The sequence below is a fragment of the Trematomus bernacchii genome, unplaced genomic scaffold, assembly GCF_902827165.1.
Source record: "Trematomus bernacchii unplaced genomic scaffold, fTreBer1.1, whole genome shotgun sequence".
NCBI classification, from domain to species: domain Eukaryota; kingdom Metazoa; phylum Chordata; class Actinopteri; order Perciformes; family Nototheniidae; genus Trematomus; species Trematomus bernacchii.
Window position 1 is genome coordinate 11,523 of NW_022988102.1, and position 10,978 is coordinate 22,500.

At 45.3% G+C, this 10,978-nt stretch overlaps 1 protein-coding gene across 1 annotated transcript in view; it reads right to left on the reverse strand.

Annotated features, from left to right (window-relative positions):
• Positions 1-1,292: 1,292 nt before the first annotated feature.
• Positions 1,293-10,978, reverse strand: part of LOC117475720 (activin receptor type-2B-like) — an 18,942-nt gene continuing 9,256 nt past the window's right edge. The window contains exons 3-11 of the mRNA XM_034122035.1: positions 10,617-10,714; positions 8,992-9,137; positions 8,640-8,783; positions 7,342-7,485; positions 6,795-6,943; positions 6,035-6,149; positions 5,554-5,692; positions 5,229-5,359; positions 1,293-1,528 (exon numbers count right to left, since the gene is read on the reverse strand). Of these exons, the coding sequence (XP_033977926.1) occupies positions 1,307-1,528; positions 5,229-5,359; positions 5,554-5,692; positions 6,035-6,149; positions 6,795-6,943; positions 7,342-7,485; positions 8,640-8,783; positions 8,992-9,137; positions 10,617-10,714 (1,288 nt within the window). The 3' untranslated portion in view covers positions 1,293-1,306. The remainder of the gene's footprint in view (positions 1,529-5,228; positions 5,360-5,553; positions 5,693-6,034; positions 6,150-6,794; positions 6,944-7,341; positions 7,486-8,639; positions 8,784-8,991; positions 9,138-10,616; positions 10,715-10,978) is intronic.

Here is a 10,978-nt window from a genome sequence, read left to right on the forward strand (position 1 = left end):
AGTACCTAAGACTTAAAGTCAGAGTATGCACAGTTGGAGAATGCTAATTATTTTAAGACGTGAAACAGCTTAAAAATAATATTGTAATTGTCAGAATAAGTGCTAAAAATTGGATATTTTCTGCATGTAAACAACCAGATTCCTGCAGTGTTGCAGCTCAACCACAAGGGGGCGATGTTGGAGGAGGTCAAAGGTGTAAGACACAATAAATCAATCAGCACGGACAGTATAAAATCTAAATAAAAAGAGTCACTTTGTGTGACTGTGTTCACATTGTACCCCACACACACTTACTCTCTCTCACACACACACACACACTCACACACACACACACACACACACTCTCACACTCACACACACACACACACACACACTCTCACACACTCCGACCTGAATGCATTTCTGTACATTTCGAGGTCTTGCACCGTATTTTAAGGGAAAACACTTTTCCCCTTGTTTGGGCACCTTTGCTAATTTACATATTCAGGACAGCCAATAGGCTTTGAGCACCCTCAGATAAGCCCCTCCCACTTCCTGTTGGCCGCGGCTCTTCTCAACGGGGAAAACGTTCTTCGTGTCACGTTTTAAATCGTCCCCCTGACCCCTCCTTCTTGTAGGTTACCTGAGAAGTTCCTTTTCCAAACCAACCAAACGCTGTGGCTTTTCGCCGTCGGCCAATCAAATCCCGCCATTCGAAACGTTTACTTCCTGAAAAAGGTCAGTCTTTAACCTCAAATCTGAACACGAAGACGAGAGGAAACCTGTTTGTTTTGCAACCCGTTGGATCCGAAGGTTTGTTGCGTGTGAATCGAAGCGTTTGGGAAAATAAAATCCAAGAAAGATGTAGAAAAACCCAAAATGTGGAGAGTCTGTATTCTGTTGCGTAACAGTCTTCTGCAGCATCGTAGTAAAAAACGGTAAGTCAATGGTAGATAAATCCAGTGTTAGAAGATGAACGGTAGAAATCTGCGAAAGTAAAGAAAAGTCGTCGCTGAGGTACTTCTGAGATTAAGAGCATTCACTGAGTCGGACCTGGATGCTGTTTCCGTGGGTTTGGTTTAAAAAAATAAGAATAAAATGACTCTGAGAGTAGAAACGAGGACGTGTGCGCTGGTTAGATTCGTCCCCAAAAAAGGACGAGGAAAAAGAAAAGTCCAGAGAGTTTAAATAGCAGCTGCTTTCCACTGAGAAAAATGTGTGTGTGTGTGTGTGTGTGTGTGTGTGTGTGTGTGTGTGTGTGTGTGTGTGTGTGTGTGTGTGTGTGTGTGTGTGTGTGTGTGTGTGTTCACAGGAAGTAGAGCTCTCCTCAGATGCTGGACTCTTTGGGGGGGGGGTCCACGTTGGTCACCATGGAGGGAGGAAGTGAGGTCACCAAAAGGGCGTTGAGGTCGGAGGTCGGCGGCGTCACGATGTTAGCCTTCAGGCGGCGAATCGATGAAATTCTCTCCTCGACGCAACCTGCGGAAAGACGAGCCTCGGCGTCGTGATCCCAGCATTCCTCCGCCGTCTCGCAGATCTGAGCCAATCCCTGAGGAGGAAACAGGAAGCGAGACGGTCAGGACGCTTAATAAAGGATGTTTTTAAGTTGAATACTAGATTCTGATCCTGTCCATACATCAATAAGTACCGTATTGACCCGAATATAAGACAGGTTTTGTTTCCTAGATAAAAATCTGAAAAAGGGTTCGTCTTATATTCGGGGTCTAGACTTTTTGATGTAATTACACAGTCACAACAACAGATGGCGCCAAAACGAGTGTTTCCTCAGAGCGACACCGTAACAGTACAACAGGAGAGAGAGAGATGGAGACACAGAGACCCTGGTTGCGGTCGAATAGTCCGTTTAGCTCAGGAACCTTCCTAACGGAGTGAAATGACCCGAAGTCCCTCAGTGGCAGCCATGATAAGAGCCGCTCCAATTCTCTAGATGAATGGAAAGGAGGTTTCAAACTTCCTTTATAACCTCCTTTAGCTTAGGAACCACTGGACCTCCCTTGACGAAAGGAGAGGAGAAAGTGCTGCCCCACAATGCCTTGCAGCCGCGGCATTTGCCGTCACACAACAGTCGGCCGTTCACGGAAACAACCGATTATGAACGAGAAATGATATCATGAAAGTTACGGTGCTTATTAAGCATTTTAAAACGTATGTGGTAAGTTGCCAAAGTGCTTTGTTTTGAACGTTCATCAGTATTATAATCTAAAAGAGAAATATGAACGTTAGTTTTTACTGAAATGATCAAATAAAGTCAACATTTCACAGTCTTTACTGAGCTGTGTGGGGTTTGTTCAACTTTTAAAAGATGTTTGAATGGTGATATACACAGTGATAGATGTTAAGGACTAACGTTTATAATAAATACATTTGTATTGATTTGAAGATCTTTTCATACAATCATACGTATTGGGATCATTTGTATTAATGTGGACCGGAGGGAGAGGGTGACGAGCATAAGTTTCACTTTCCTTTTTTATTTCAATTCCAACTTTGGTCATGAAGAATATGTTTCTCTGTTGTCCCCGTTCATAAAGCATAACAGCATCAGAGCACGGTGCAGAGTCTCTAGATGAGTTTACAGTAGTCCCTCGTTCTTATTAAACATCCATGTTGTAGTCCGCTGTATAGAAAACTGTAGTTTCCATAGTTTCCCCACAGCAGCAGACGCACATTCATGACGTCCGCTGGCGCATCATAAACACGTCGGATAGTGGAAGTGCAGTCGATTCTCTAAAGTACCGCAGTCTCTTCTCCTAAGTCCTTTTGAATTCTCCTATCCACTATCCCTTAACCCCGTGACCTTTCACTCAGAGGTCAAGGGATAGACGATAGAGATAGACGATGGGGATAGACGACAGGGATAGACGTTAGGGATAGACGATAGGGATAGACGATAGACGATAGGGATAGACGTTAGGGATAGACGATAGGGATAGACGATAGACGATAGGGATAGACGATAGGGATAGACGATAGGGATAGACGATAGGGATAGACGATAGGGATAGACGATAGGGATAGACGATAGGGATAGACGATAGACGATAGACGATAGGGATAGACGATAGGGATAGACGTTAGGGATAGACGATAGGGATAGACGATAGACGATAGGGATAGACGATAGGGATAGACGATAGACGATAGGGATAGACGATAGGGATAGACGATAGGGATAGACGATAGGGATAGACGATAGACGATAGGGATAGACGATAGGGATAGACGATAGGGATAGACGATAGACGATAGGGATAGACGATAGGGATAGACAATAGGGATAGACGATAGGGGATAGACGATAGGGATAGACGATAGGGATAGACGATAGACGATAGGGATAGACGATAGGGATAGACAATAGGGATAGACGACAGGGATAGACGATAGGGATAGACGATAGGGATAGACGATAGACAATAGGGATAGACGATAGGGATAGACGATAGGGATAGACGATAGGGATAGACGATAGGGATAGACGATAGACGATAGGGATAGACGATAGGGATAGACAATAGGGATAGACAATAGGGATAGACGATAGGGATAGACGATAGACGATAGGGATAGACGATAGGGATAGACAATAGGGATAGACGACAGGGATAGACGATAGGGATAGACGATAGGGATAGACGATAGGGATAGACGATAGACAATAGGGATAGACGATAGGGATAGACAATAGGGATAGACGACAGGGATAGACGACAGGGATAGACGATAGACGATAGGGATAGACGATAGGGATAGACGATAGGGATAGACGATAGACAATAGGGATAGACGATAGGGATAGACGATAGGGATAGACGATAGGGATAGACGATAGGGATAGACAATAGGGATAGACGACAGGGATAGACGACAGGGATAGACGACAGGGATAGACGATAGACGATAGGGATAGACGATAGGGATAGACAATAGGGATAGACGACAGGGATAGACGACAGGGATAGACGATAGACGATAGGGATAGACGTTAGGGATAGACAATAGGGATAGACGATAGGGATAGACGACAGGGATAGACGATAGACGATAGGGATAGACGATAGGGATAGACAATAGGGATAGACGATAGACGATAGGGATAGACGATAGGGATAGACGACAGGGATAGACGACAGGGATAGACGACAGGGATAGACGACAGGGATAGACGATAGGGATAGACGATAGGGATAGACGATAGGGATAGACGATAGATAGGGATAGACGATAGGGATAGACGATAGGGATAGACGATAGGGATATACGATAGGGATAGTCGATAGGGATAGACGATAGATAGGGATAGACGATAGGGATAGACGATAGGGATAGACGATAGGGATAGACGATAGGGATAGACGATAGACGATAGGGATAGACGACAGGGATAGACGTTAGGGATAGACGATAGACGATAGGGATAGACGACAGGGATAGACGATAGACGATAGGGATAGACGACAGGGATAGACGATAGGGATAGGCGATAGGGATAGGCGATAGGGATAGACGATAGGGATAGACGACAGGGATAGACGTTAGGGATAGACGATAGGGATAGACGATAGGGATAGACGACGGGGATAGACGACGGGGATAGACGATAGATGATAGGGATAGACGATAGGGATAGACGATAGATAGGGATAGACGATAGATAGGGATAGACGATAGATAGGGATAGACGATAGGGATAGACGATAGACGATAGGGATAGACGACAGGGATAGACGATAGGGATAGACGATAGATAGGGATAGACGATAGATAGGGATAGACGATAGATAGGGATAGACGATAGGGATAGACGATAGGGATAGACGATAGGAGCAGATTTTTGGACTATTCGACTGCAGCCCAACTCCAACAAAGTGGATCAAAAGTAGGCAAGTTAATAAACAAGAGAGGCCAAGTTACGATGCCAATTTTAAGTGGTGTTCAAAGAAGTCATCAAAGAACTGTCGAGCAGCAAAGAAATATGGAGTTACTGAGAGTAACGTTAGAAGATGGAGAGCCCAAAAAGAGCTTGAAAAAGAGGGGTCTTCTTATATTCGGGTCAATATGGTACTCTTTACAAGATTTAGTTAAATACTCGATTCTGATTGGTTGATTTGGACATTCCAAGGGTCTGCTGTCTAGTTAATTAAAGTAATTCCTTATGCTTTTATTTTGAAGGCGGTTTTGGGGCGCTTGTTGAAGACAGACAGGAAGTAAACACTAATGAAACTCACGCTGTGTTTGAGCCAGAGCTCCTTCAGAGCCGGCCTCAGCTTCTTGTGGACGACCACGTCCTGAAGGTCCTCCAGAGACGGATGCTGCCCCGCCTCTTCCTCGAAGGGAAGCAGGTACTCTCCCACCGGACCTGAGAGCAAACAACATGTCAGAGAACGTGTTCACCTGACACAAAGGGACTACAAAGAGACACAAAGGGACTACAAAGAGACACAAAGGGACTACAAAATAATACAAAGAGCCTTAATAAACGTATTATATTCTTTGCAAGCCTTGAGTTAGACTCCCCTGCTGTATATTCATATTTAGTAATGAATATATTACCGTCCACGGCCTTGCAGCGGGACACCAGCTCCCAGAGAATCAGACCCACGGCGTACATGTCGATCCTCAGGAAGGCGTCTCTCTGGAAGTTTATTGCTCCCTCTAAAACCTCCGGAGCCATGTAGCGCCTGGTGCCCACCTACACACACACACACACACACCCACACGTTAAACAGAATCAATCAGAATACCTTTATTCGTGCCACAGAGGGGACATTTACATGGAACACACACACACACACACACACACACACACACACAACACACACACACACACACACACACACACAACACACACACACACACACACACACACACACACAACACACACACACACACACACACACACACACACACCACACACACACACACACACACACACAACACACAACACACACACCACACACACCACACACACACACACACACACACACACACACACACACACACACACACACACACACACACACACACAGCTCACCTGTCCGTGTGTGTCTCCCGGAGGTTCACCGGCCTCGAAACGAACGGCGAGGCCGAAATCTCCGATTACCGCCGAGAGGTCCGAACTCAGCATTATGTTCTTACTCTTAAAGTCCCTGAGACACAGAGAGACACACAGTCACTACAGAGAGACACTAAAGGACTACAAAGAGACACTAAAGGACTACAAAGACACTAAAGGACTACAAAGAGACACTAAAGGACTACAGAGAGACACTAAATGATGATGAAGTAACAACATACTGATACCGGTTAGTAAAAACCATGAATTAATGCTTTGTCAAGTCTGCAGACAGACGGCAGGGGAAAAACCTTTTAAAATGCGTGTTTTCTAAATGGAGATTGGCTAAGCTAACGCAGTATATGCTCCGACCGTCCACACTCACAACAACAGCCTATACAGACATAAATAAAGCAGCGACTGTATTCACCATGACACAGACAGTCTGTGGTTTGTACTTGTTTAACTTTTGTCTAGTTTCTGAACAGATATGAGGAGCTGTGAGCTCTGAGTGCTAACAGCTAACGGCTGTGTTGGTTTTGGGGTTCTCATTGAAGAGGACGTCACGGCTCCGCCTACACTGCGTTACTATAGTAACTACCCCAGTTCCTAAACTGTAATGGAGACGCAGCATAAAGTGAGCCTGGCCTACCAAGGCCTAACGAGGCCTAGCCGTACCGTACTAAGCCGTGCGAGGCCCTGCAGTGGAAATGCGCCATAAATGACTACAGACACACACCTGTGAGCGATGGCAGGTTTGGGTCCCTCTCCTTTCATCTTTGGGATGTCTTCATGAAGGTAAGCGAGTCCACGTGCCATGGTCTCTGCGATGTGACAGAGCTCAGTCCAGCTGACGATGTTTCCCTTCAGGAAGTCACACAGAGAACCCTACAGACACACAGATTCATGTTCACACCCCAAAGACATCAGTTACTCAATAACTCTTATTAGATCAGATTAGATTCCTTTTATTGTCACTACAGCAAAACTCCAAGCATTCCCGATGGTGCGATCACACATAACAGACAGTATAAGATTCACATTGAACAGTGCGCTTACAAAACAATAACATTACCATACAACAACAACAACAATAGGCAGTAAAACATGTAAACAAGTGAAAAAGTAAGTTCTATAGACGGTAAGAGGTAGAATATGAGGTGCATTTGGATGTAAACATGGACTTAGTTGAGCATAAGTTCAGTTCAGTTCCATTAGATTGACTTGCTGTGTTCAGCTCACGTATGGCACGGGGCTAAAAGCTGTTCTTATGTATCACTGCTCACCCTCTCGTGGTACTCTGTGATGATCCAGAGCTCAGCATCCTGGTGACTCCCCCGTCTCTCCGAAGCGATGAATCTCAGGAGGTTTTCATGCCTCATCCCGGGAGAAACAAACACCTCCGTCTCCAACTGCCACGACTCCTTATTCTGAGGGGAAAGTAGAAAAAAAAAGCCAACGTTAGGCTATAAAGGAACTACAGCACGGTCACATGACTTCACCTCACCACCGCTAAGCTAAAGGAGGCTAATGTTGGGCTATAAAGGAACTACAGCACGGTCACATGACTTCACCTCACCACCGCTAAGCTAAAGGAGGCTAATGTTGGGCTATAAAGGAACTACAGCACGGTCACATGACTTCACCACCGCTAAGCTAAAGGTGGCTAATGTTGGGCTATAAAGGAACTACAGCACGGTCACATGACTTCACCTCACCACCGCTAAGCTAAAGGTGGCTAATGTTGGGCTATAAAGGAACTACAGCGCGGTCACATGACTTCACGTCACCACAGCTAAGCTAAAGGAGGCTAATGTTGGGCTATAAAGGAACTACAGCACGGTCACATGACTTCACATCACCACCGCTAAGCTAAAGGAGGCTAATGTTGGGCTATAAAGGAACTACAGCACGGTCACATGACTTCACGTCACCACCGCTAAGCTAAAGGAGGCTAATGTTGGGCTATAAAGGAACTACAGCACGGTCACATGACTTCACATCACCACCGCTAAGCTAAAGGAGGCTAATGTTGGGCTATAAAGGAACTACAGCACGGTCACATGACTTCACGTCACCACCGCTAAGCTAAAGGTGGCTAATGTTGGGCTATAAAGGAACTACAGCACGGTCACATGACTTCATGTCACCACCGCTAAGCTAAAGGAGGCTAATGTTGGGCTATAAAGGAACTACAGCACGGTCACATGACTTCACGTCACCACCGTTAAGCTAAAGGTGGCTAATGTTGGGCTATAAAGGAACTACAGCACGGTCACATGACTTCACGTCACCACCGCTAAGCTAACGGAGGCTAATGTTGGGCTATAAAGGAACTACAGCTCGGTCACATGACTTCACGTCTCCACCGCTAAGCTAAAGGAGGCTAATGTTGGGCTATAAAGGAACTACAGCACGGTCACATGACTTCACGTCACCACCGCTAAGCTAAAGGAGGCTAATGTTGGGCTATAAAGGAACTACAGCACGGTCACATGACTTCACGTCACCACCGCTAAGCTAACGGAGGCTAATGTTGGGCTATAAAGGAACTACAGCACGGTCACATGACTTCAGCTCTCACCTGAATGGGGAATATCTTCACTGCGACGCTCTCACTGATCATCATTCCCTTCCAGACGCAGCCGAACCTCCCCCTCGCCTTCACTTCCTGCAGCTGAATGGGACGCAGCCCCAGCAGGGGGGAGCCGGGGCCGGGGCCGGGGTCCTGGGGGGGAGAAAACAGTTTCAAAAAGCTAGCATAACTCAGAATGATTGCTGTATGAAAGATAAGATGGCGCCGGTGATGATGGCTGCCGTGTCTTTTGCTTTGAGTGAGTGAGTGAGTGAGTGAGTGAGTGAGTGAGTGAGTGAGTGAGTGAGTGAGTGAGTGAGTGAGTGAGTGAGTGAGTGTGTGTGTGTGTGTGTGTGTGTACCTCTGTGATGTCCACGTGTCCGTACGGAGGTTTTCGGTGTCGGTACATCCAGACGGCGCTGAGCAGCAGAACGGAGAGAAAACTGACCGGCAGGAAGCAGTAAAGCATCAGAGCCAAAACCCCCAGAGAGGGAGGTGCTTTCATCGCTGAAACAGAGAGAGAGGACTCTTTAAAGTAGAGACACTACATACTGATATACACCTGAACATCAGCAGGAGAGGACTCTTTAAAGTAGAGACACTACATACTGATATACACCTGAACATCAGCAGGAGAGAACTCTTTAAAGTAGAGACACTACATACTGATATACACCTGAACATCAGCAGGAGAGGACTCTTTAAAGTAGAGACACTACATACTGATATACACCTGAACATCAGCAGGAGAGGACTCTTTAAAGTAGAGACACTACATACTAATGCACACCTGAACATCAGCAGGAGAGGACTCTTTAAAGTAGAGACACTACATACTGATATACACCTGAACATCAGCAGGAGAGGACTCTTTAAAGTAGAGACACTACATACTGATATACACCTGAACATCAGCAGGAGAGGACTCTTTAAAGTAGAGACACTACATACTGATATACACCTGAACATCAGCAGGAGAGGACTCTTTAAAGTAGAGACACTACATACTGATATACACCTGAACATCAGCAGGAGAGGACTCTTTAAAGTAGAGACACTACATACTGATATACACCTGAACATCAGCAGGAGAGGACTCTTTAAAGTAGAGACACTACATACTGATATACACCTGAACATCAGCAGGAGAGGACTCTTTAAAGTAGAGACACTACATACTGATATACACCTGAACATCAGCAGGAGGGGACTCTTTAAAGTAGAGACACTACATACTGATATACACCTGAACATCAGCAGGAGAGGACTCTTTAAAGTAGAGACACTACATACTGATATACACCTGAACATCAGCAGGAGAGGACTCTTTAAAGTAGAGACACTACATACTGATATACACCTGAACATCAGCAGGAGAGGACTCTTTAAAGTAGAGACACTACATACTGATATACACCTGAACATCAGCAGGAGAGGACTCTTTAAAGCAGAGACACTACATACTGATATACACCTGAACATCAGCAGGAGAGGACTCTTTAAAGTAGAGACACTACATACTGATATACACCTGGACATCAGCAGGAGAGGACTCTTTAAAGTAGAGACACTACATACTGATATACACCTGAACATCAGCAGGAGAGGACTCTTTAAAGTAGAGACACTACATACTGATATACACCTGAACATCAGCAGGAGAGGACTCTTTAAAGTAGAGACACTACATACTGATATACACCTGAACATCAGCAGGAGAGGACTCTTTAAAGTAGAGACACTACATACTGATATACACCTGAACATCAGCAGGAGGGGACTCTTTAAAGTAGAGACACTACATACTGATATACACCTGAACATCAGCAGGAGAGGACCTCTTTAAAGTAGAGACACTACATACTGATATACACCTGAACATCAGCAGGAGAGGACTCTTTAAAGTAGAGACACTACATACTGATATACACCTGAACATCAGCAGGAGAGGACTCTTTAAAGTAGGTTAAAAGGTGATAAACTCACGAGGTCCCGGCAGGTGTTTGAACATCTCGTTGCAGAAATCTCCTTCACAGCAGCAGAAAAACACCTGAGGACTTTCTTCTGTCGCCACACAGTCCTGCCTGAGAGACACAGAGACACAGAGACATCAGGAATAATTCATCACAACACCTGCTTCCTGTCCGTCTTCTTCTTCTGCTGTTCCTGTGTTTACCTTCTGCAAAATGTCGTTTTGCATAATTTTATCCTAGTTTTAAGTCTCTTTGTGGTCCTTTAGCATCTATTTGCTAAAGTGTGTGTGTGTGTGTGTGTGTGTGTGGTGTGTGTGTGTCTGTGTGTGTGTGTGTGTGTGTGTGTGTGTGTGTGTGTGTCTGTGTGTGTGTGTG